The 26,723-nt window shown below is 40.5% G+C and overlaps 1 protein-coding gene across 1 annotated transcript in view; it reads right to left on the bottom strand.

Moving 5' to 3' along the window:
- The window catches only part of SORL1 (sortilin related receptor 1), a 79,749-nt gene that overhangs the window by 23,747 nt on the left and 29,279 nt on the right, over positions 1–26,723 (bottom strand). The window contains exons 22-43 of the mRNA XM_072113499.1: positions 26,154–26,327; positions 24,390–24,503; positions 22,813–22,935; positions 21,889–22,008; positions 19,134–19,259; positions 18,939–19,046; positions 14,443–14,574; positions 12,682–12,813; positions 10,949–11,083; positions 9,079–9,228; positions 7,348–7,497; positions 7,001–7,129; positions 6,571–6,697; positions 6,159–6,328; positions 5,906–6,018; positions 5,526–5,630; positions 5,275–5,341; positions 4,812–4,894; positions 4,468–4,564; positions 2,821–3,005; positions 880–999; positions 645–809 (exon numbers count right to left, since the gene is read on the bottom strand). Of these exons, the coding sequence (XP_071969600.1) occupies positions 645–809; positions 880–999; positions 2,821–3,005; positions 4,468–4,564; positions 4,812–4,894; positions 5,275–5,341; positions 5,526–5,630; positions 5,906–6,018; positions 6,159–6,328; positions 6,571–6,697; positions 7,001–7,129; positions 7,348–7,497; positions 9,079–9,228; positions 10,949–11,083; positions 12,682–12,813; positions 14,443–14,574; positions 18,939–19,046; positions 19,134–19,259; positions 21,889–22,008; positions 22,813–22,935; positions 24,390–24,503; positions 26,154–26,327 (2,825 nt within the window). The remainder of the gene's footprint in view (positions 1–644; positions 810–879; positions 1,000–2,820; positions 3,006–4,467; positions 4,565–4,811; positions 4,895–5,274; positions 5,342–5,525; positions 5,631–5,905; positions 6,019–6,158; positions 6,329–6,570; positions 6,698–7,000; positions 7,130–7,347; positions 7,498–9,078; positions 9,229–10,948; positions 11,084–12,681; positions 12,814–14,442; positions 14,575–18,938; positions 19,047–19,133; positions 19,260–21,888; positions 22,009–22,812; positions 22,936–24,389; positions 24,504–26,153; positions 26,328–26,723) is intronic.

Genomic DNA, 26,723 nt, shown 5'->3' with positions numbered 1-26,723 from the left:
GTTACATCACATGGTGAGAAGAGGCATGGAACATGGGGTGATTTAGATTGGAGGCGCTGGTGGAGCAAAACAAGCCTTCTCTAATACCAGGGAATACAATATAAAGTTAATTTATGGGTATGTAATGGACAAAAGTTTAGCTAAAAGAAGGGGGTGAGTTAGTAAATAGGACTCTACAGGAGCCTGTCACTAGCTGTATATGTGAAAATGTGGCGACAGGTTCTCTCCAAATGCCAGCCTACCACATGTAAGATTTACCAAGAGGCACCGGCCTCGCAGTAATTCCTAAAGGTCAGTCCACCGCACTCCCTCAGGTTTGCCTAGTTTAGATCAAAGCTGGTATAATGTTCTGTTTTTCAGAAAATTGGTGGACAAGGCTTAGTAAATTCCACCCAAAGTGGTTTATAAAAATTGCTAAACTTTTCATGATATAATTTTATGTTCATAATGGTGCATGTATTCAGTCACTATTAAGGATGACATTTTAATGTGGCTCCTTAATTCTAAGAGGAAAAAAAATCTCTGCATAATATATTATGTGACCATATACACAAATTATATCAAAATTACATACAAAATCAACTAAATATGTGACTATATAATAATATTATATAGCTTCTATACCAAGGGAGAAGATAACTTACTAATTCATTATCTGGAGAGTCATACGGAGACTCCCACTTCATGACGATAAATGTTTTATCCACATGCACAGCATGAAGCTGGCGAGGCGGCAAGCGATTGTCAGGGATCATTTTGACCACGGCATAATCTGATGGGGGACCCAGATAGGGGGATATGACCCGCACCTGAGAGGAGAGATTCTTGTTATTTCTATTACAAGACTCAGCTGTAAACCAAGCAATACTGTTTCCTCACCAAGATCAAGTACTGCTCATCCCGGTTCACATTGACAATCATGTCATGAAGAGTTGTCGTCACGTTCAGTGGATTCCTGTGCAGCTCTGAGAACGATGTCGCATAAAAAACCCCATAGGTCTGAACACAGGAGATGGTTAGAAACATTAGTAGCAGTGCATCATAAATAGACTTAGATATATTGCTTAATAACCATATAGTTTCTCTACACATGTCCACACCTTTACAGGCAGTCCCTGACTTAGGGACACCCAACTTACAGATGACCCCTGTGCCCATTGGGACCTCTAGTGAAGCTTTCTGGTGCTTTGTTAATGATAATTCTTGTTCTCATGACAGCAAAATATTTTTAAAATCCTATTGTCACAGGGACAAATTTTGTCTGGAGTTACAATTATAAAATATACCTGTTCCGACTTAGATACAAATTTAACTTGGGTGCTTTAGGTTTGCTCTCATCTTGTATGGAACCCAGGGAATGCCTGTAACTTGCAATTCTGGTGACATGTCTCATGTAATCTCGATTTTGAAAAATACTAGTATTCTTCATTAAAATGACAACTCTGGAGAATCTTCCCATATAACTCTGCTCTCTTTGGGCTGTTCCTTGGCGATTCCCTTTAGAAATGTATGAATAAGCTGATAACTGGGTTTAACCATTTCCATTACAAGGGGGTGTGTTCCTACAGGGTCAGCACTTATTGGGCAGTGGTAGTGTGTGTATAGAGATACCTCCAGCTGGTAACATTCAAAGGTTAATGTTTTCTTAGAATAGTATGCATGTTCTAAGAAAAGTTGCAGCAGAATACACCAGGTTACAAGGTAGATTAGCTTAAACTTACATTTAGGTCATCTATAAACTCCACAATGTTTCTGCTGTTGCAATGTTAGGTGTAAAATGCAAGTTTCCCCTCAATAATTGAGGAGAGATGTATCAAATTCTGTAACAGATTCTCCCATGCTTCTTCCGGCAGTCTTAAAGGACATTTACAACCAGGATGAAGGATTGTAAACCCAGCACACTGACAGGACTCTGCCTCTATAGATGTCAATGGAGCCTGGAGGCTCTCAGGTTCATCGGCATAATTTTTAAAACCTTTAAAAAAAAATTCTTAAACACAAAGGCATAAGAATCTTAAAGAAGAGCGGATCCTGCCAGAGGTGGCGCACACCAGTATGTCAGCATGCTTGGTGTACAATCCTTCATCCTGGTGGTAGATGCCCTTTAACTATTATTATAGTAAAGCTCTTGTATTGTGAGGGGGGGGGGGGCAGTCTATAATTTGCCCTCATTACCAAAACAGAACAGCAATTTAACAAAAACAGGTACAGTACAGGTGGTATGATACATCTCCCAAATGTTTACAACAGTAGTGGGGTAATTAAATGCAGCGTGATCTCTATTAGCCATTTATTTTTTACCATGTCATTTTAGTTTTTTGGCATTGTAATTTTTCATCTTTAAAAATCCATAACTTTTTGAATTTTTCCATATATAAAGCTGTAAAAAGGGCTTGTTTTCTGTGTAGCATGGAAAATGAAAGTGCAGAAAAAAAAATTTGTACCATTTTCAAGTATACCCTTTAAGGCTTTGCATTCCAAATGACGCCTCTCATCTATTCTACAGGTTGGTATGACCACAGGGATGCCAAGTTCATATAGGTTTTTTCATGTTAATAGATTTAATTAAGTAACGACCTTTTGTACAAGAAAAAAAAAAAAAAAAGTTTTCATTTTGCCCTATTCTGAGTCCCATAACACCTGTATGGAGAGGGAACAGCCTTGGAGCTTTCTCCTTGTTACCCTAGTCCCCAACTTCTTTATGACGTATATTTACTATGGACAGTCCTTAAGCGGTTAAGCTTTATCTGGAGGCCTGCAGAAATTTGGAATAAAACTAATGGATGTAGCACATGAAAATAGAAAAAAGGAGATTCTTACCACATTCCTGATGCCCACCCAGCTGCACTCAACTGCTGTCTGATTGATCACTTTTGCTTTTAGACTTGGGGCTGCTGGTCTTGTACCCTTGGTGGTAAACTGTGCAAACCAAACAGCGCTCTCACCATACGAAGACCTTGCCCAAGCAGAAATCTCATATTCAGTTTGCGCCGTCAGATTGGTCACTAAAACAAAGTCAACATACAGTTATTAATAATATGAATTAATAAATTGACCTCCTTCTGGCATTATCCTTCCTAATGGAGTTGTCCCTACCACAGAATTTATCCTCAATCCACATGGGGGATGGGGAACAACTTCCTAATCATTGAGGTTCAGATATATATAGTACCCCCACCAATTAAGAAAACAGGATCCTTGGCAATTAGGAGAATGGGGATCCCGTACTCATTACACCGCTCCATTCAGGTCATGTTCAGCCATTTTCAGCTGCCCTCATAGAACGGAAATGAGAAGCAGGGGAGCAAGCTCAGACTGCTGCTCCCACTATGAATGAGAAGAGGTTCCCCGTTCTCATAAATTTTGGCATATCTCAAACATATCAACGAATGCGGTATGTATTGCAATGTCAGACTAACTCCAATAAAACAGTTAAGAAACAAATTTTGATCATGATTTTAGATCACACTCCAGCCTTTCACTCCTAGGAAATGACCTTGTGCCACCACACCATATTCCTCCCTACAAGGATCTATTGAAACCATGATTGTGTAACCTGGCCCTCAAGGCGCTACAGTCCTCTCAAATGAAGCCCTGGTGGAATCCCTTATTGATGGCTTATTGAGTAATGACAGTATGTTTTAAATTAGGAGGAAAAATGAGAAAAGTGAAGAGTCTACTTTATTAACCTTAACCCACTGTTGTCATTTAAATAAAGAGAAAGAAACAGACATTATCTGTACTGAACCATATTTCCATCTATACTCAAAAGCTAGAGTAATTATTGTGTTGGTGGGGGTCACGCTTTGTCCCGCTCTACAAGCCTCCAGTGGCACCTGGAAGTCCTTGTGGTAGCGCTCACAGAGACAGATTATTGAGTAAGGGGTTGTGTATGTACAAAATAGGAAGTATAAAATGAAGGACAAGTATGCAAGCAGGAATCTTCTAATTTTTGGTTACTTTTGTAACGATCCAGCGTTACAGCCTGTATTCTACTTTAAAACTGCATTAAAGGGGTTGTCCACTTTCAGCAAATAAATGATATGGTTTAAGTTATACAATTTTCCTTAGAGTATAAGCCGGGGCAGCCAATTTTACCAACAAAAACTGGGAAAACCTATTGACTTGAGTATAAGGCTAGGGTGGGAAATGCACCTGCCGCCTGCCCCACAGTATACAGCCAGCAGCCGCCTGCCCCACAGTATACAGCCAGCAGCCGCCTGCCCCACAGTATACAGCCAGCAGCCGCCTGCCCCACAGTATACAGCCAGTGAATAGAAATCTGTCTTGTAATGGACATGCAGGAGCACTTCTATGAGGTGTCCATTACTTGGTTTGCATTCTGGGAGGTGTCGATTAAATTAGACACCGTCCTGACCATCTTCAAGAGTAGGGAATTTTAACTGTATCCCAAGGTGCATTACATCAGTCAATGTAATCATTACATTCAGAGGCTGTAAAAGTTACCCGTTTGTGATACACTCTGTCCATCAAATTGTAAAGTTCTTCTCTCCTGTACATGTGTGTCAAACTCCCATGATAAAGTCACTGTATATCCAGTTATCTACATTAAAAAAAAAAAATCACACTATTTAATAGGAAATGAAAAGGCAACAAGTTCTTTTTCCAAGATAGCAGACCAGAAGGTGAGACATTTTAATGATACAAGGAATGCTTGATGGAACACTGTAGGAAGGACAAAGAGAAAACAAGATGAAAAAAGGCAGGCAAGTTTTTTCTCCGTTATGTATCTTATATCTGGCTATTGTCTGCCTTTGACTTTATACAGAAAAATTCAATATAGGACTCACCAATACATCAGTGTCCACTTTCAGTGTAAAATCCACTGAATTCTCTCTGATGGTCTGAATCTTAATAATTGGAGAAGGCACAGCTAAAAGAAAAAAGCAATATAATGCAAATCATAAGACATCTTTCTGTTGTTAACTTATGCACATGACTGTGTGCTTCACATGGGTAAAGCTCACAATGGGGGAGTCGGGAACGAGGGTTCTTCACAGAAAGCGTGTTCACACTGGCAAACCAGGCCAGAACTAGGACCTGCTCTATATTTTTTTTTTAGCATTGCCACCCGACTGCGTTATGTGCAGTGTGCTCACAGCACCGTGAACAGTGTAATAGCCCTCTATGGCGGCCATGATCTGGCCTCAATTTGTGCGGCCAGATCACGGCCCCCAAGTAAGAAAATGTGAATAGAACCTTACACATTTCAGTGGGTGGACCCCATACATAGCGCTGTCCCTGTGGCTTTACCTTTAGCAGTGCTGATAGATTTGATGCTGCTCCATTCGCCAACCCCACGACTGGTAACTGCAGCCACCTTCAACAAAGAATATAACAAGTTCATCATTAAAAGCATAAGTATTAAAACTAAAGGATATTTACTATATTAAAATCTTATGTCATAAGACTAATAAAGTCATGTGAGCTGCTGCCTTAACCATTGAGGCCTCTATAGACAAGCAATCTGAAATACCTATTAACTCCCAATCAGACAAACTCACCCGCACTGAATACAATGTGTTGTCTTCTGTATAGTGAATATTATAGCAAAGGTCCTGTGTACTAAAAGACGTCCAGCCCTTTGAAGTGTTAGTGCCATACTCCACCTAGATGAAGAACAACACTGCTATTAAACTTACAGAGTGCAGTAACATTTCTTTACTTTGTGTTGAGGTTTGTGAATGTGAAGTTTTTAATGTTTGAATGTTTTTTATATTGTCTGTTTGTGCTGATTAAGACATTTGAATTTCCCTTTGGGGACAAATAAAGTCTTATTATTTTTATTTACTAGCTGTGGGCAGAAAAGACACAATTGAGTATGTATCAGCCAGTTTATCTTCTTAGAAGTGGATTAATTTCCAGAATATAGAATGTTACTTACCACATACTCACGAATTAAACCATTAGCATTTGCAGGAGGTGACCAGCAACAGAAAATGGTGGATGGAAGATTCTTACTTGGGTCAAGTTGCCGTAATTGGGGTGGACCAGGAACTATAAGTATGCAATAATAAAAATAAAAAAGGATGTTGTCATCTCCATCAGCTACAGAAGTTAGTGTAAAATGTATCATATACTTTTTGCAGAATATGAACAATTTAATACAATGAACACAGCAGAGGGGTGATACTCACGTCCTTCGGGTGTTCGTAGGGTAATCATATCATTGCTGTTGTGCACCTTGCGCAAACACTGCACCTGAACCTTCACTTGATATGTTGTGTCTGGTTTCAGAATCTTCAATACACAAACAGTCTTGCTACTGTGGGTTTCCAACAACTTCCATGTGCTCTCCCCGATAATCCTTCAGAAAGCAAAGGGGATGGAATTATTGCAGTAGACTGACAGGGAACCAACTGCATTAGTAACCCAGTGGAAAAAGTCTAGCTCACTTTGACTGGGGATTTGATAATCTTTTGAGAACAGAACCAGATATGTTTACATTTTGGATATTTCAAATAGTTCTCCCCAAACATTCAATGACTCAGATTTAGTCTAATTTCCTTGTGGATGGTGAAGTGTAGTGCTCAAGACATAAGAGATTACCTGTAGTATACGTTGTATATACAGGATGACAGCGGCATCTTCTTGGGTCGTGCCCATGTTAGGGTTATGTTGCCTGAAAAGTCAGCGGACCACTGCAGGTTCTGAACCTTGTAGACCACGCTGTCATCTAAGTAAACAAATAAAGGACATGACTAGTAATATTTACCAGTACTTAACTTGTACTTTCAGCAGCTTAGCACTTTCTAGTTCTGTTGAGGTTGCACAGCAGAAAAAAGTATGAGACAAAATTCAAGACGCAAGGAATCAAAGATGTCATGATCAAATTTCAAGATATTTTATTCAGGGTAATTTAAAAATTACTTAGGGTTAGGCTACTTGCACAACGCTGCATACACAGCAGCGCACTAAAGAGGAGGAGGGGTGACCGCTGTACGGAGCCTGGCTGTATGTATAGGAAAAGATTTCTTACCTGTGCAGTTATTTTCATCGCTGCCATCAGTACAGTCCAGGAAGCCATCACAGCGGTCAGACAATGCTAAACATGCTTCGCCATCATCACACTGGGAACCATTCACACATGAGGAAGGTCTGTGAGTGGCTGCAGAGAAGAGAGGGTACAAAGATCAACACAGTAGAATAAACCTCCAACAAGGGTGTAGGGTAAGAGACTGTACGCTACAGAAACTCTCACAATGGCTGCGCAGATACAATTTATTTCTACACATTTCCTCTTTCCAGCCTTAAAAGATGGATAAACTATTGCTGAGAGCGTATAGAAATTTCAATTCTGTGATATCAAGAAAGCAGCAAACTTACGGCAGTGAAGTTCGTCCGTGCCATCCTGGCAATCTGTGATCCCGTCACAACGTTTCCACTTGGGTATACAATATTTCCCCTTCTGACATTCAAACTCGAAACTGCTGCATCGGTCATGAGCGGTGGTGCTAGGCACTGTGACATTGGTCGCTTAAAATCAGGAAAGCCAGAAACTAGCTTCATTGACTTGTAAAGCATAATAGAGACAAGGCAATACAATCTGCACAAGTATCTGAGAGAACAGCCTGTTAAGAGTGTGTGCTCTTCCCCCAAAAAGTATAAGTGTATATGTATGTATAGGTTAAAGACGACCGGTCACAAGAATTTAACCCCTCACACCAGTAATACCAGCTGGTAAAGGGTTAAACACCATCTCCACATCACCTAGAGTTATCTGCCACTGAGGCTCTGTACCCTAATTACAGACATTTTCTGATATGCAAATGAGTAGATAGAGTGAATTCTGAAGAGAAGAGTCATCTGCCTTTTTTTTTTTGATTGACAGCTCAGTGTTTCTTCAGCTCTCAGACAGGAAGTCCTCTCCCTGTCCTTAACAGAATGCTGCCCCTCTCACTGCAGGGTGTATTTAGTAAATGTGCCCCAATGTTCTCTGCTAAGTGTAGTGCAAACTGCACTAAACGCAGTTTGCCAGTGTACAGTGCAGGGTGTGCCAGATTCAGGATTTCTGGCGCCCGTTTTTCATCAATCTGGTGCCCTCTACAGAGCTCCGACAGAGTGCACCAACTGTTTTTAGGTGCACCTTTAACATGGGGCTTGCAAAAACACTTCTGTCAGACTCTGCATGATAAATCTGGCACATGATCCGACTGAGCACCCTAATGACCCCTAATTTATGTTGTATTATACTTCTTAAATATCATATATAAAATATCAATATAAAAGTTGCAGACGCTTCATAAATACCTAGCAGTGTGCACTAAAAAGATGTTGCCAAGTCTGACAGAAAACTGGCGCCATTAGTAAATGTGCCCCATTGTGTGGGAAACTGCAGGTCTTGTCACTATTTCCCGCATGGAGATGGGAGCAAAGCAGCGATGGGCGGAGCAAACAGACTGAGGCAGAAAAAGTTTGAGGAGCAATTTAAGTGGGGGAGGGGGAGAGTGTAAGGTTTATTGTACTTGTTCTTGATGACAGGTTAAGTACTTTTGAGTGGCATTCATACTGCAAGGGTCATGTGGTATTGGATTGAGTTTCCCCAAGATTAATTTATTTGATTAATTGATTTGTGCCTTATTATTTGTCTGGTTAAAATCAATTTTTGATTTTTAAGATTTAAAAGAATACAGACTTTGGGGCGATTCACACTTTTGTGTTCACCCCATGAATCACAGACCGTGCACAGTGTTCATGGATCAACCACAGCATTTTTCTCCCAACACAACAGCAGCACCAAAGTGTAATTGTGACCATTATGCAGCCATGCTGTTCCACGGTGAAGGAGGGTCTGTTTTGCTCAAGACTTATTACCAGCTTCCCTGGATTTACTCAGATCTGTCCTTTTAGCGACATTTTCTGCACATGAATCCTAGCACATGTCAATATTGGTGGCGAGACCTACTGTAGAGTGTGCAGTATATTTGTAATTTGTGTGATACACAACGGAAAAGTCTGCAACCTGCACTTGTGCCACGGAAGCCGGATTTAAGTTCTGGAACTGATTGGATGGTGGAAGATCAACAAAGAAAAGTAAGTAAAATGTACATAACATACCTGAAGTAGGACAACCCTCCTCATCAGAGCCGTATATACAATCCTTGTAACCATCACAAACCCACGTGTTCATGATGCAGACTCCATTGTCACATCGGAAGTGATTTGCTGGACATGTGGATGGTCGTGCGGTTGTTTGAGGAATTGTTTCTGTTCAAAGAGGCATAAACATTTTCTTTTTTTTCTGCACAGAAGTAAAACTTCACATTTCAGGAGAAAAATAAATATACTGCAGACTAAAGCACAGCGGTCTTGCTCTTTTTTTTTTTTTTTTAGTATATCAAGCAGAAAGTCGCTGCCTTATATTTCTGTAGCCATCTATAACTCTAAGGCTTTGTATTCAGAGGCACATCCCAAAATTCACCCTCCAAGTAACAAAAGGCATTAGGCCTCTCCCACTTGCTAGACAGACCAGTGGAGTGGTCAGCCGGACCACAATACCACAGGAAGTGTGTAGTATGCCAGTGCACTTGCTTTTAGGCAAACAAAAAGTTATAAGGATTTTAAAAACTCACTGCTATTTTCCTTTTTATATACAATATGGTATATATCCTTCAGGAATATGTTGACGCCTTGACATTTGCTTTATGTTGCACCAATATTGGAAACCTTTTAAAGTGAACCTGTGACCAGAGTGCAATTTTTATCAAGGGACAGGTTGCTTTAGATAAAGTACAGTACAGTATATGCCAAAAATGCTTTTAAAAAAAGGCAGTGTCATATTGTGTTTGAAATAAAATATGTGAAACTTAACCTGGCTCCCAAAGAAGAAAATTTCAAAAGACATCTTCTGTCTGCTGTATAATATATTCACTTCTCTCCTGGCTCCTGCTCCTCCCCCATAAAGATGTGTCAGCTCACAGACAAATAATATCTCCCACCATGTATCCTCCCCCTCCCATATCCTCTCCATGCACATAGGGAGAGACTCTAGAGGGTGCTTTGTGCCACAGATTCGTGACGGGTGCCTCCGGCCACTCATCTGATACTTGACTACTCCTCCCACGGTTTACTCTACATTGTTTAGCCTACCTATATAATGCTGGTTTTGACTTCCATATTGGTGGACTCCTTCTCTGACTCATCTTGTTGGACTATTTGTTTATATTGTTGCTAAGGAGTCCCTTATAGTTTATAGCCAGGATTATACTGTATTGCAGCTAACATTTATTCACCATTGAATTGTCAGTGTGTGTGTGTGTGTGTGTGTGTGTGTGTGTGTGTGTGTGTGTGTGTGTGTGTGTGTGTGTGTGTGTGTGTGTGTGTGTTACTCTTTACTTTTTGTCGACCTGTGGCCATTTGTGGATGTGTGGGATTGGCTCCGATCCACATGTTCGCCGATGTGCATTTTTACACTTTTTAATTGTTTTTATGAATTGTGATGCATCTTTTGTGTGTGTCTTTCATATATTGAAATAAAAATATTTTTTCATTCTTTAGCCTTTACACACCGGCTTGTTCATTGTCTTGGTTATAGATTCATGAAATGTGTCACACATTCTTCAGGAATCTGGCGCCCCCTGCACTTCCCCAGCAGAATGCACCATTTTTTGGGGGAGCATAAAACTTGCGACTTGTAGTTGCGACAAAACCGGTGCAAACACTTTTTAAATAACTGTGCAAGCAGTTTGCATGATTATTCTAAAGCAGAAATTGTCATTTGAAATTTTCCTCTCTGGGAGCCAGGTAAAGTTTCACCTACTTTAATTCAAATACCATATAACACAGGCATTTTTTTTAATAAACTTATTTGGCATATACAGTACTTTGTCTATGGCATCCTGCCCCCTGATAAAAATAGCAATTTGGTGACAGGTTCCATTTAAGTATCAGAAACAGTTTTTGCCCATTAAAATAGATAAGGACAAACCTCCACAATCCTTCTCATCTGACCAGTCCCCACAATCATTTTCACCATCACATTTCCACCTTGTGGGTATGCAATGCCCATTCTCACACTGGAACTGATAGTATCGGGCACAAGCAGGAGTGTCTGTAGGGTTGGCTGCATGAGGGAGACAACAAGACAAAATGTAAAATAACACACTGAACAGTTTAAAGGGGATGTTCAATTTCAGAAAATCCTTTATATTGTAGTGAAAAGTTATAAACTTTTCCAATATACTCTCTGCACTTCTTGCTGTTCTCAACTCTGCTTCCTGTACTTCAACAGGAAGCTTTGTTTACTTCCTGTGAATAAAACTGGTCCATGGTCATGTGAGGTCACACAGGTGCACGGCTGGTTAGTATCAGAGAGATTATTGCTATATAATGATGAATATAATGATAAATATATAAAGAGCCATGCACCTGCGCTTGACATCCATGATCATGGACTGGTATTTATCGACAGGAATGAAACCCCTTAACTGTCATGTGACTTCAGTTAAGGGGTGGGCATTTACTGCATGTTGCAGCAAACTCCCACCGGTAACACCTGCAGTTGGTGCTTGCACCTGTAAGTGCCTCTAGTTAAGCTGCTGAAGGCATTTAAACCCTGGCGGCACGAGAGCGCCACCATTTTAGATACGATTACGATCGCCATCCCAACCCTCATGACGTCAACGGCGATCGGTCGTCATGACAGCCTTGAGTCTTAGGAAGAAGAGGAAACTTCCCATATAGGGCCATACTGTAATATGGCAGCATATGGTAGGATCAAATAGACAACCTAGGGTTAAAAGTACCCTAGGAGGTCTGAAAAATAGTAAAAAATTTTTTTAGTTTTTAAAAAAAACACCTAAAAATTCAAATCACGTCCCTTTCACTAGAACTGATATAAATATAAATAAACAGTAAAAATCATAAACATGTTGGGTATCGCTGCATCCCAAAATCTATAAAAATATAATATTTCGCATATTCCCATTTAGACCCGTAATGGAAAATAGCATGCAAAGTTAAAAAAATACCATTTTGAAAAATATAAAATTTTTGTAAAGGAAGCTTTAATTTTTGAAAATGTATGAAAACATAAAACCTATACAAATTTGGTATCGCATTGACCCAAAGAATGAAGTAGACATGTCATTTGGGGCGCACAAAGAAAGCTATAAAGTCCAAGCCCGCAAGAATACAGCACAAATGCGGTTTTTCACCTTTTTGCATTTGCTATTTTTTGCCCGCTTCCCAGTACACAACATGGAATATTAAATACCGTGACTATGAAGTGCAATTTTTTTTTTTCGCAGAAAACAAGCCCTCACATAGCTGTTTAAATGGAAAAATAAAAAAAGTTAGATTTTTGTAGGAGGGGAGTAAAAAATGGAAATGCAAAAACAAAAAAGGGTCTATGCGGGAAGGGGTTAAACAATGAACCTTCCTAGAGAATGACAGCAAGCAGAAATCTAGAGGACTTGATACAAAAAGTATATAGGAAAATTACGCAAACAATATCAATTATTTTCTGAAAGTGGACAACCTCTAAGCGCTATCATATTATTTTTTCCCCATAAGAAAAGCAATTAAAGAGTCGTACTGAACACACATGGCATCTTGGGCTGAATAAGGATTTTAATTGGTTTTCATGGACATTGGGTGAATACCATATACGTAATGCCTTAGTTAAAAGGTATTTAATTTGGTTGCATATTCCCAACTCACCGCAATTTGCCTCATCAGAGTAGTCACCACAATCATCCATGCCATCACACTTCCAAACCAGGCTGATGCACACTCCGTTTTGGCATGAAAAACTTTGTGAGTCACAGCTCTGTTTAAATTCTGGATCTCGTGCTGTAAGAAAAAAAAAAAGGGGGAAGGGAGCGCGTTTTTTAAACTGCAAAGGGTTTGTTACCAGCCTAGATAATACCCTGTGAGCCAAAGGGTGAGGACTCCAGAATAATATATCTTGCTTCAGCTGATACAAGTATTACAAGTATTTATCACAACCGGTTAGAAATTTGCTTTACTGATGCGTTTGGCTCAACACAGATTTAGTGACTTTATGAGGCTATTATGTGGTTTTGGCAAGGACTCTCTGGCCTACCAAATTTACTATAACCTCCACAAAAATACTAGCGCAGCTTTCAGGCAAAATCTACGCCAGGCCTACGACTGGTGTACAAATGCCAGTGCCAAACACTGCACTGGCTGCCTGTATCCTTCAGAATTCAGTTTAAAATTATTACCCTCATCCACAAAGCTCTGCATAATGCTGCACCTCCCCATCTCTCTTTTTTGATCTCAGTCTATTGCCCAACCTGCGCTCTTCGATCTGCCAGTGATATTAGATTAGTGGACCGTTCACCTCTAAAAACTGCACTAGGAGCTGTTTACTAAAGTTACAGCATATGACACAGTGTCACACTGCTGGCGTTATCGGAAACCTCAGATAATGCCAACACACACACTGCAGCACTGTAATATTGGAAACGCCGGACCGCGCTGTAAGTGGTAGAGTGTATTCATGGGGGGGGGCAGTTCGTGGTGCTGCCTCTCCCCCGGACCGCCCTCTTACTCCATAGGCCGGCGGTGACTGCCGAGCTTCAAATCCCGCCCCAGCATGAATACTCCAGACCGCTTACAGCGTGGTCCGGCGTTTTCAATTGTACAGCGCTGCAGTGTTTGTTAGCATTATATGAGGTTTCCAATAACGTTAGCAGTGTAACACTGCGGCATAGGCTGTAGCTGCGGCAAACACAAGATATATACCAAGTTCCAGGCTTCTCTGCAGTCACTTTCACCTTGGACTTTGTATATAAGATGGCGGTTGTTGGGTGGTTCAAGCAGCAGAATTTTTATTAAATTATTTTATGCAGTTCCCTTATAAAAGAATAACTGTCTCTTATACTTCACGTCGCCCACTTCATCCTCGTAGACGGTAAGCTTTTGCGAGTAGGGCCCTCACTCCTATTGTCTATGTTTGTACTCTGTAATGTAGCATTATATTTTTACATTTCCCCTATGATTTGTAAAGTGCTACAGAATTTGATGGCGCTATATAAATAAAGATCATTTTTATTATACCTAGTATAAGTCGCTCCCAAAGTTTTGTTGTCTACTATCCACAAGGCACATCTTCATTAAAGAGTGGTCTGCCCCAAACGGTATTGTGATGATCATGCCCAGCTTAAGCATCTGTGGACAATGTGCTGCATCACACCATTCAGAACAAGTCAAAATATATCTCACTTTGTATCTAGACTGGAAGCTGCTCACCAGGGCACCAGTCCCTCATTTCAAATGTACATGTTTTCTCAATAAACATCTCCTTTCAGTCCCGTGTTGTATTCACTAACTGTACCTATATCATCATTCCACTCACACATAGAAAGTTGAACTCCATTAAACTCCAACTACTTATTCCTGGTGTGGTATTTTTTGTCAATGAGTGTAAATATAATTGATAAGTGCAATACTTACAACATCCAGCATATGCAGGATCCTCGTCTGAGCCATCATGACACTGCACAATGCCGTCACATACCATGATGTGGAACAAACACTGTAGGCGGTTTTTACATACAAAATCCATGTAGCGTGTACACAGGGGTTCTGAGGGAAACATATGTCAAAAGTGTAAACACTGTTACCAGTTATAAATCCTTGCAGGAAATAGACATGTATATACCGTATACACATACATACATTTTCACCTTCAAGGCCTGATCAGTGAAAAGCCTGCTTAAACAACATAGCTTTTCTACAACATAGGGATGCATATGCTTGCTCAGCAGATTCTCCATTTTTTTTTTATAAATGCAAGGACTGTACACACGTTCTCAAGATTTGTATCTGACTACTTAGAGCGAGGGACCCTTTCACGCTCAATAAGCCATTACTGTTAAAACACAAACGTGATCAGGACCAGCCCCTGCCCATTCCGATTGAATCGCATTCAAAACACAATTCAACTGGAATGACAAGAAACAGTTAGAAAAATGTGAGTAATTGATACAAAAAGTATGCTGCAATATTGTATAACATTTTATAAAAGTACAAAGTCATTATTGTTGAATGACATCAGGCACAAATCCATGCGACATCCTCAGCTGGCCTGGGGGTGGAGGGCTATCTAGCGCTGTCCGGGCCAAGCAGGTATCGGCCTTGCCCCATTGCAGGAACACGCAGGAGAGAACGCCTCTTTAGGCTTTTCCCCCTGGCCATGGAGCTCATGCTAGTAACAAACCAGCCCGGCTGGGGAGAGGCGATGATCCACACTTGGGATACGAGCCTGCTACAAAGTGATATGGGGTGGTTGCAGGGCCGCAGGCTTTACCGCCCCTGACCTTCTCCCCCTCCACTAGCACCCCTCACTGCAAATGGACCCCAAGCATCCCAAGATCCCACCTGGCCAAGCACGGGCCTCCCCCTACGTGCAGTACTTTGTGATGCTGGAAGAGCCCCCGTTAACCAGGGCTGATTTACACAAGACCCTGAGAAGTCTATCTACAACAACTTTCTTTGACTCTATGATCTCCAGGATGGAGAAGATGCAACATCAGTGCCTGGATGAGGTGCACCGCACTATGGAACAGCTGGGAGCTAGGTTGGGGCCTCTAGAAATACAAACTGTATTTCATGAAACCACATTGGAGCAGCTAGAACAGCGGGTTACCGCTCAAAAGCACATGCTATGCTCATTGACTCTGGAACACGACGACCTTGAGAAGCAGAGCCATCGTAACAAAGTGCGGGTGAGGGCCCTTCCTGAGAATGAAGCAGCCGAAGATATCAGTCTCATTATCACACCAATCTTCGATGAAGTTCTGGGGGACTCACCAGACTCTCCAACTGAGCCGGATAGAGTGCACAGAGCCCTAGGTCTGAAACCAACGGACCCGGATACCCCACATGATGTGGTATGCAGAATCCACCACTATAGCACTAAGGAGCAGCTGATGACATGTGTCCAGAGGAAAAAGGCCAACTAACCCATGGCGGATCCCTATACAATTTCTACCTGATGTCTCCTCTTGTACCCTACAGATGCGACGCACGTTATGCCCCCTACTGGACAAAATCAGAGAATGTGATTCTTCTTATGTCTGGGCCTTTACTTTTCAACTGGTGGTGCAAAGGGGAGGTCGCTCATTGCCTGTCCACGACCCAGCGACTTTTCAGCTCTTTTCGACCTGCTGGGGTGTCCCCAAGATTAGCTGCAGGCAGCAGCAACGCCTTATTCCCAGTAAAGACGCCATGACCGGACTGGAAACCTCTGTCCTCCAAGGGTGCGTCTACCCAGGAGGGGTCGCCCAGGCGACCAATGATCCTTGTTCAAAACGGGCCTTAATGGCCAAACACTTATTCTAACCAGATTTAGACCATTACGTTTTGAGTAGCCTATGTGCTTGTACCTTGCTCTCCACTTTGTTCCCGAGTAGCTGCTCGGATTAATTTTTCCATACAGCTCTGAGTTTGTTTCTGGTTGTAAACTACAGTCTAGAGATAACGATAGAAGCCTAGTTAAATATGGGGCTACTAAGGCCCCCCCCCCCCCCCCCCAAGGTTGTTTAGCTGAAGCTGTAATAATTATTGGACGAACGGGAGGCTAGCGTTCCTACTCTACCCCTTAAAACCCAACCCCTCTATCCATCGCAACTGAGTATCCTGTGGATACACCTAAACCAGTGGTGTGCAACCTGTCCATCTAGAAACATAGATGGTGTACCGTATTATTCTCAAGTGCATCCGGAGTGGTGGTCTCCTCTCTCTGTATCGCCTTACTAAAGCCCCTACAAGGGACCCCCAGGTGTTGACTGCCTTGAGTAGACACCTTTGGAAAGTTGTTTCTTTTCTTATCTCACTCTTTAGATTGAGTTTGGGACCCTCACCCAACACAGACGAGCATGTGACAGGTGTGTAGTACCCCTGGAAACATCCATGTCCAGGGACATACACGGATTCAAAGAGGACCTTCCACTCCCCCCCCCCAAAACTTATTAAATCTCTGAACTGCTAAGTGCCCGCAGCTGCTGGGCTCAGCTCATGGAACACAGAGTGAGGTCACGCTGTGTTCTGTGCGATGATTTGTTGTCCATCCCTAACCTTCTTAAAGAATTAGATACCTTTTAGGAGACTATGTCATTTTAAAATCAACATGCAAAAGTCAGCAGCGCTGCCACTAAACATTCCTACCTTCGTGGCATTTCCTCGCCATCTAGAACTGACCAGTACAAAGCAATCTAAAAGCTTTTCGTATCTTTTTTTAATTGTAAAAATAGCTCTTTATTGCATTATACTTACAAGTAAAACATTAGAATGCAAATAAAATCCCATAAGGACACCAGTCTAACAAGCCCGGCCCTGGGTTTCACCTGAAAAGCTTCTTCCGGGGTCACATTTTAGGTGAAACCCAGGGCCGTTAGCCGTTGGGAATTTTCCTTATGTTGGATAGGAATAAAAATTAGCTTTTTCTTGTGAATATTGGATTGGGTTTGAAGATTGTAGAAGAAAATATATTAATATCAAGTGACATTTCATAGAACCGCGGTAAGCACGACCGCAGCATTTAAACTGCCTTCTGGGGGTCTATCCCCCAGGTGATTGCTTATTCATGTCCCATGGTGGAAGTAATAAAAAAAAAAGTGTTAAAAAATGTTATTCAATCAAAAAAAAAAAATCTATAAAAACAAGCCATCAACCAATGATACGCCATTGTCTTGGATGATGGCGATGCAAAAAAAACACGATAGATTTTTCACCACATCAGGGTTCCTAAATTTTCAACAATAGGGGATACCGACCCCAAAATGGTTTTACTAGAAAAAGCATCCAACAAAAAGAAAAAAAAAATGCCGTCACATGGCCCCAATAAAGAAAAAGCTAAAATTTGATAGCCTAACAAATCCTGGCAGCTTCCTGGCATTCTAAATTTCACCTCCATTTTGATTTAATAACTATGAAGTACTCAAGGGGTTAACAATCTTGCTAAAAACTGTTTCTGATAGTTTTAGGGGTGCAGATTTGAAAATGGGTTGATTATATAGGGTTTTTTTTTAATGTTCAATATGTAAAATTTCATTCAAAACAGTATTTATCATCAAAATAGTCAATTCTGAAAATCCGGAAAATCAGTATTCGATTTGTAAGCCGCGTTACATCAAAATAAATTATACAGACATTTCAAAAATTATGAAAATGTAAAGTAGCCATATGGGAAATGTTATTCAGCAACTTATTTAGGTGGTAAATCTATCTGCCTGAAAAACGCAATGATTTTGATTTTTTTTTTTTTTCGTAAATAAACACAAAACTTATTAGCCAACAATTACCACTAAAATGTAGTACAACATATGGGGATAAAACATCTCAGAATCACTTTGATATGTAACAGTGTTCAAAAGCTATAACCATATAAAGCGACGCAAGTCAGAATCCAAAAATAGGACTGAGCCTTAAGCTACAAAATGGCTGCATCCTTATGGGGTTAAAAAGACATCTACCACCCGGATAAAGGATTTTAAACCAAGCACACCGACATCATGGTGTGTGCCCCATCTGGCAGAATCTACTCTTTTTCTAGCTTTCTATGCCCTGGTTTTAACCAAAGAAGGATTTTAAATTTATGCCAATAAGCCTGAGAGGCTCCGGCCTCCAGATAGGAATAGGAAGCTTAAAGAGGAGCAGAACCTTTCAGAGGGCACACGCCAGCATGCAAGTGTGCTTGGTTTCCAATCCTTAATGCTGGTGGTAGATTTCCTTTAAGCACACATTTCAAATGAGTCCCAATAACCTGGTCCATACGGTGTATGAAACTGATTTCAATAAAAAATGTTCCAAGCTTATGCCATTTTTGTAAATTGTAGAATCAGGATCAGAGAGAAAGCTATAATATTGTAAAGTTATTTGTTTTTGTAATGGGATCATCTACATTAGATTTGGCCAACATCAGGAAATCTCTAAGGTGAAGGACTCACCACAGTTCTGTTCATCCTCCCCTTCTGAACACTCTTTGACACCATTACAATGTTTTCCAGATGGGATGCAGGTGCCATTTCTGCACTGAAATCCGTTGCACTTCTTTTCTGGAATATGGAAGATCAGTGCATTGAATACTTACATAAAGCCATATGGATATGATCAGAGAAGAGAAACCACATGCAGCTACTTACCGCAGATGGTATGGTCTTCATCCGAGCCATCCTGGCAGTCAGAGTCGCCGTCACAAACCCATCTCTGAGGGATGCAATGACTATCATGACACTGGAAGCTAGAGGGTTCACAGGTGTGTGATATAGCTACAGATAAGATAAGAAGGTAGAGGTGGTCAGGTGTCATTTATATCTCATTCTGCAGTCGGCTGTGCTGATGTTATAGACCTCTTAAGTCCTGAAATGATTGTAAGCTTGATTTCATAATCTTATCAACATACCAAAAGTCTATTTAAAGAGTATCCATTGTAATCCCTAGACAAAGTAAGCTATATATTTGTGGGGGCTGTTGGTTCACAGTCCATTTTGTGACACATAATGCATTGTACAAGCACAGAATACAGTATAACAATAATGTTGTGATCACAAAAATACTCACCTCATTTTAGGGAACACAATGTATAAAGTGATTCACAATTTTATTTTTAACATAATGGAGGACTTTTACCAAGCCTCGTCTGCCAGTTTGCTTGGAAATTTTCTGGCGCATGGCCAGCAAAAGCAATTTTCTATTTGTTTCCTCATCCGCACACCACTTCCTAAAATATTACAGTATTTATGTTCTATGCTGGAAAACCTGGCAGAGACTTCACTCTGGCTTTGGAGTGCACCTCTGGATTTACCAAGGCCAGAGCCTTTTAGTATATCTGGCGTGCAGTGCACTCCCCTCAAATGTATTTTTTATTAGCAGCTTTAAAAAAAAATGCAAATTGTGGTACAAAATGAATATATAGTAAATTCTGTGTTGCAAAAATATTGTGTTCAGAATTAATTTGGGGTCACAAACACAGCATCAAAAAATTAGGTGATGACAAAAAGCATTTTGTTTGGTCACATGATTTCTATGCTTACAGTTTGAATTTTATGAGAACTACATTTATTTTGTAACACAGTACACATTTTTTGTCATAAAATACATTGGGATCAAATATATCCCAGCATTCATTTTTGTGATACTCAACATTTTCCAATAGGTCATAACTAAGCACAAAAAAAATAAATAAGTGTTAACTCCTCCTCTGCTGTGACCCTTCAGTAAGCACAAAAGTAGTCAAACTGGAAGTGAATCATACCCATTCAGGGGGGTATAGGGCTAAAACTTTTGGTTTAGCATGTGCCTCCCAATTGCAGTAGTTATACCCAAGTTCCCTGTGTCCCCCAGCGGCATAAATGTGTTTACCCAGCAATATACCATTAAGTATTCACTGAACTATACAAAGTGAACCCCAGTGATCGATTACATCCCCTAGAATAAAGATCATTTATAAATGTGAAACCGCACAGCAATCATTAGAAATTTCTCCGTACAAAGACACACTAATTTTTTTTTCCCATGGAAAACCCAATCTATAAATGGCAGAAATTGGGGTCCCTAACACAACAAAAGAATCTTGCTGACATATTGCAGTTGCTTTACATCCTAATGTCTCCCAACACATAGGAAAAGACAGGGATTGCTACTTAACCATTGTAAGGAATATACAAATAAGGGCTTATTTTGTCAGTACAGGCGGTCCCCTACTTAAGAACACCTGACTTACATATGACCCCTAGTTACAAACGGACCTCTGGATTTTTGGCAATTTACTGTACTTTAGCCTTAGGCTACTATAAACAGCTATAATAGTTATCACTGGTGTCTAAAATGAAGCTTTATTGTGAATCCTGGTTCTAATGACAATCAAACATTTTTAAAATCCAATTGTCACAGAGACCAAAAAAATTTGGCTGGGGTTACAATGATAAAGTATACAGTTCCGACTTACATACAAATTCAACTTAAGAACAAACCTACAGACCCTATCTTGTATGTAACCCAGGGACTGCCTGTAAACTATACACGATTTCAATTTTGTGTTCATATTGCATCCGTGTCAGTTTTCTTTAATGTTTGTATGCCATTTGTTCATCACTTTACTTCATATCCACAAAAAGAAAAAAACTTGCTGGTTTACATAAATCAGGAGGCAAAACACCTGGTTCCCTCAAATTATTGGGGGGTGAATTTCTTACCATCTTGACCTGATCTAGAGGAGGATCGGGAGAGGAAAATAACCTTTTATAACATTAGTGGACCCATGTACAGCAAGTGACAGGAATATTTTTATTCCACGGAAAACCTCCTCCATAGAGGAAGCCTATGAGTTTACTGCATACAATTTTAATTTATAATAAGAAGAGTATGTGTAGAGGATTTGGAGAAAAGACGAACTCCAGCTTCTATAAAAATCTGTTGATGGCACAATTTATAAAGAGGTGGATGTTCACTTTAAAGGAAATCTACTATAAACACTTACTTTTAGATCCAGGCACAGTGACTGTGGTTTTGTTTTCAAAGCCCTCAGTGCTGTAGCTACACAGGCTGTTATAATGAGCAAAACAGGTCTCCCCAACCCCTGCACTTCCTCCTGCTTTTAGTTTACACCTGCAGAGGTAGGAGGGAGAAAGCAGGTGGTTGGGCAAGACATGTTCTGCTCAATCTACCAGCCAGTGAATCGGAAGCACTGGGGGGCTCTGGTAACGCCACCAGAGCCCTTCTGGCATATTAGCATAATTGATTATAGAAGGAAGGAGGCCATAGATAACAAAGAAGATGACCACAGTTATAGTGTGTAGGTCTGGGAGTGTGCCTGGTTTATCTATGCTTAATTTTGATGGTAGATTTTCTTTACATTTCGATGAATACAGTGATATGTAATAAAACATAGAATACTACCTGTACAGTTCGCCTCATCAGACCAATCTCTACAGTCATTGTCCCCATCACAGACCCACGACTGACGGATACACATCCCAGAGCTGCAGTTAAACTCGTCCTCTTTACATTGATGTGCCTCTGAAAAGAGAGGTTAATTTTCATTATTTATTATTAAAGGTGAAGCCTTGGCTGCCACAAAAATCTTTAAAAAAGTTGGGGACGATTTTTCAGAGCTTGTAGGCCGCCAGTAAGTGCAATTATTTTCCCTTTAAGCCACCAATAGCGAGTGCCCGTGGAGGGCTGTGAAGGAGGTAACAGTTGACGGATGATTGGGCCGGCACTGTGTGTTAGTGCCCCGTGCCTGCACACTTGCTATGGCCTGTGGTCTTTCATGAGTGAAGTTATCAGATTGGGATTCAAACGCCCCACAAAATACATCAGAGCCTCCTGATGTATCTGATGGCGCTAGTGGGTAGCAGACTTCATCATACATCATAATATTTCAACATTTACACTTGTAGCTGCATCTATGGATCTAATCTCTGTGCTTTGACTTTATTGTAAACGGTCTGCAATGGAAAAGTTTAATACATAAGCAAAACCAACTGTTCTACCCTTATACTAGTCTGATACAATGTATATGAATATAATGCAAGGAATCCTGTCCCCAGCAACGTGGTCAGTCCGCGACACAGCACAGTCTATGAACGTGGGCTGACCATGTCTTGGTTTGTGGGCGCCCTAATGAAAACAGAGTATTTTAGAAACTTGCAGAGCTATGATTATATATTTATCTGCTCTTTTTAAGTAGGGTTGTATAAGCACTGAACATTTCCCCTCATCTATAAATAGGAAATGTATACACTGGTGGACATGGCACGTTTGTGGATCTAAGGTAATATTGATAGATTTCAGATCTAGGTCAACATATTTGCAACTCACCACAATGACTTTCATCGCTGTTATCTCCACAATCATCTTCTAGATCACATTTATAAGAGAGGGGGATACAGGTTCCCGATTCCTGACACCTGAATAATGTGTCAGGGTCGCACGCTGTGGTCGCTGAGGGGAAAGAATGCAAAGGATCAGCAAGTGGCAATCACAAAATTACACACAAGGTCGTTTTCATAAACCCTAACCCTTATACAATATGCTGGGTAAAAAAGTAACCTCTCTAGTCACATTTAGCACGTGGCATCATAAGATTGCTTTTGTTGAGAAATATATAAATTAGAATTTTGGTGCACCATGGCACTGCATCTTCAGCAGCCCAGAGTCATAGGGCAGGAGCACAGTAAATCACAGCTGAGTGGCAGGAACTTGGCTGTATAACAGGAAGAGACGGTACATTCAAACCATTGTTTAAATGAAACCCAAGAAGTCCCTTTAAAAGGTAAAATACTGGAGAAAGTCCGACTTTAGAAGATAAGGATAAATTATACTGTTCTCCATAACGATCCAAGGTCCAACAGAGAGAGGCTGAATACTTTATTTCCTTCTGTTATAATCCATTTCTGACTTGTTAGGGACAAATTCAGGCTGTGTAGAGGCTCTATTTTAGAACAAATAATTACTGTATATACTCGAGTATAAGCCGACCCGAGTATAAGCCGAGACCCCTAATTTTACCACCAAAAACTGGGAAAACCTATTGAATCGAGTATAAGCCGAGGGTTGGTCACAAACCCCCCCAGTATATAGCCAGCCAGCCCCCTGTAGTATACAGCCAGCCCAGCTTGCCCCCAGTAGTATACAGCCTGCCTCCAGTAGTATACAGCCTGCCCAGCATTAAAAAAAATAAATAAACTTATATACTCACCCTACGGTGGCCCCGATGTGCAGCGCTGCTCCCCCGATGTCCGCGCGGCTCCTTTTATTGCTTCCACACCCATCTTCTTTTCTCTGCTGGGTGCCGCCACTGCTCTCCCCCGGCCGGCAGGCGCATAGTATGACGCGCCGCTGCTGAAGAAAGAAGACGGGCGCGGAAGCAAGAAGAGGAGCCGCGCGGACATCGGGGGAGCAGCGCTGCACATCGGGGCCACCGGAGGGCAAGTATATAAGTTTATTATTTTTTAAGTATGTTTTACTCTGCATTGACTCGTGTATAAGCCGAGGGGACGTTTTTCAGCACATTTTTATACACGAGTATATACGGTAATCTTACTGCTCCCCGATATCAGCCAATTCAGCCTTGGATGAGGAAGAACATATTATATGCTGTGATAAAGAGGACCTTTAATCACCTTCCATGACCCCAACTTTCTGCATCTTATGATAGGTGTTGCTACACAGAATCAGAACTTTTCTCTAGTCCCCATTCCTCAGCAATCAATGTCAATATTTTAGCTCCTTACTGTCAGATGAGTGGAGCCATGTTGACTGTTAGGGCCCAGTGTCACCCATGTAACATAGAACACACAAATAGCAAAGTGTCAGAGTCTCTGTCAAATGGGTTGCCGCAGGTGGCCTAGCAGAACAGAGAATGGATAAGATGTAGGAAAGATGTGTGGACTTACGGCAGTCTCTCTCATCGCTCATATCCCCGCAGTCATTATCATTGTCACACTGCCAGATGCTGTTGATGCAGTTCCCATTGGAGCAGCGATACTGACTGGGAAGGCAGGAATTCTCTGGAATATGACAAAAGAATAAAAATACAAATGAAAAAAAATGTTAAAAAAATAAATAATTTGTGCAACAACATCCTGAAACCACTGCACTTCAATGATACACAGAAATCCATTCTCTATGAGCAGCAGCATGTACACTGTACAACCTCAACATTAATATTCACTCCTTGCTGCTTTCTGTTTTTAGTTGCCTTCAAAAGCCCAAACTTTGTTTTATTTTTTGTTTATAAAGGTGTATATGGACTTGTTTTGTGCAGTATAAATGGAACTTTCCATTGCCACCATATAATTTCCTATGTAATGTAATATTTGGAATCTGTAAAAATATTGCACATGTGGTAAAATATATGAAAGAAACTTGTTTGCACCATTTTCTTCCAAGCTTTGTCTATGTGCTACAAATGATACTTTCCCTTTATTGTTTGGCTCAGTATGATTACAGATATCACATTTATAGAAGTTCTATCTTGTTCTTGTGCAAAAAAAATGTCCTGAATCCCCCACATTCTAATGCCAGTAACTTTTTTTTTTTTTTATAATATACTTTAGTATTCAGAGCTTTACGGCCATTACGTTGTCTATTACAGAGTTTACTGTATGGGATAATCATTTTTATATTTTAATAAATTGGGTATTTTAGGATGCAGAGATGCCTAAAATTTTAAAAAAAATTTCTGGATAGGTGGGGGGGGGGGGGGTAGGAACTTATATTCATTCTATTTTTTAAATTATTATTTTATTAAGGCCCCAGGGAGCTTTGTTTGATTAGTCATACAATATACTACAATACTGCTGTATTTCCGTATGTTGTGAATATATTGCCTCCGATTAACAATTGGCTGAATAATACAGTACTATCCCGTTATCCCCCATAGATCCAGGGACTGTGGCTGTGGTAATCTTCATATTTATCCATGGCCTTCATCCTTCTAAAAATCAATGTTTAAAATTATGCTTTTGAGTCTAAAGGGCCCTGGGAGGGTGATCATTTAAAAAAAAAGTTGAATTTAGAATGAAGGAGGCCTAGGATAACAAAGAAAAGGATCACTACAGTCAGTGTGCCTGGATCTATCAGTAAGGGTCCCTGGTTTATCAGGATTGATTTCCTTTAGAGGAGTCTAACATGAAACCAGGTCACATGAAAAATTGACTTGATGTCTTAGGCCTCTGAAGAAAGCTGGGTATACAAACACAAAAGGAGATGCCACCCCTACTTTAGGCAAGTTGACATGGAACACCCTGGTTCTTGATTTAACACAAATACTGATTACAATTTTCTGCAAAGCAGATGCAGTTCATGATCCAGACAAGAAGAAAAATGTATATTATTAGCAATACCGCAACAATGTTTTCCAGACCATGGTAGTTGGTAGAGACCACGGAAGTAACCATCTTTTAAAAACGGTATATATCATATTTACCAAACAATAACAGAAGACATACTTCATTTCTGTTTATGTGTTGAGCTCTTTCCGGAAGCTCCAATGCCCATAATGTATCTACACTTGTAAACAAGAATGTTTGTTCGGTTGTTACTCTGTGTATTCCCTAAAGGTAGTTACATCACAGTTATACCTTACCCTGTATATGTTTCATAATACTTAATAAAACCTTGAATGATAAAAATTGTACTCATCTCCAAAACCCCACCTTGTTTGACACAAGTCTTGTTCTTTAGCTGATAACCATGTGGACATTCACACTGAGTCTCCCCAGAAGATAAAGTCTCTTCCTTCACCCCTTCAGGACACTGACAAACTCTGCTGCTGTTGGCTTTGGGAAGACACAGGAGCCGGCAAGAGTTGGAAGTGCAAGCATTCGCTCCTGAGCAGAAAGACATAACCAACTTTGGATATCAATACAGGATGCAACTCAGGATCAGCATGAGATAAGTGATGTAATGTATGAAGGGACACCAACAACAGAATTTGAAGACAGTTCTGGAGTATAATAGGATGCAATTTAGGATTAAGGTTGCACCATAATTTGGAGTGAAATGTGATACCCAAAAGTATCGCAATATTCTATACCGATACAATAATTTCAAAAATATTATCTGAATTCAACGTTTATAAACTCAATGCAAATGTCTGGGGCAGGGCTTGGCCAAATCACATATGCATTTCTAATGATACGATCATCAACCAGCATTTTGAAAGGAGAGCATAAGTTTTTAAGTTTAAGTTTTAAGTTTATTATATGTATTATAACAGTTGTCCT

Source organism: Engystomops pustulosus, chromosome 6 (assembly GCF_040894005.1).
Source record: "Engystomops pustulosus chromosome 6, aEngPut4.maternal, whole genome shotgun sequence".
Lineage (NCBI taxonomy): Eukaryota > Metazoa > Chordata > Amphibia > Anura > Leptodactylidae > Engystomops > Engystomops pustulosus.
This window is presented reverse-complemented; position numbering and strand designations above follow the sequence as displayed.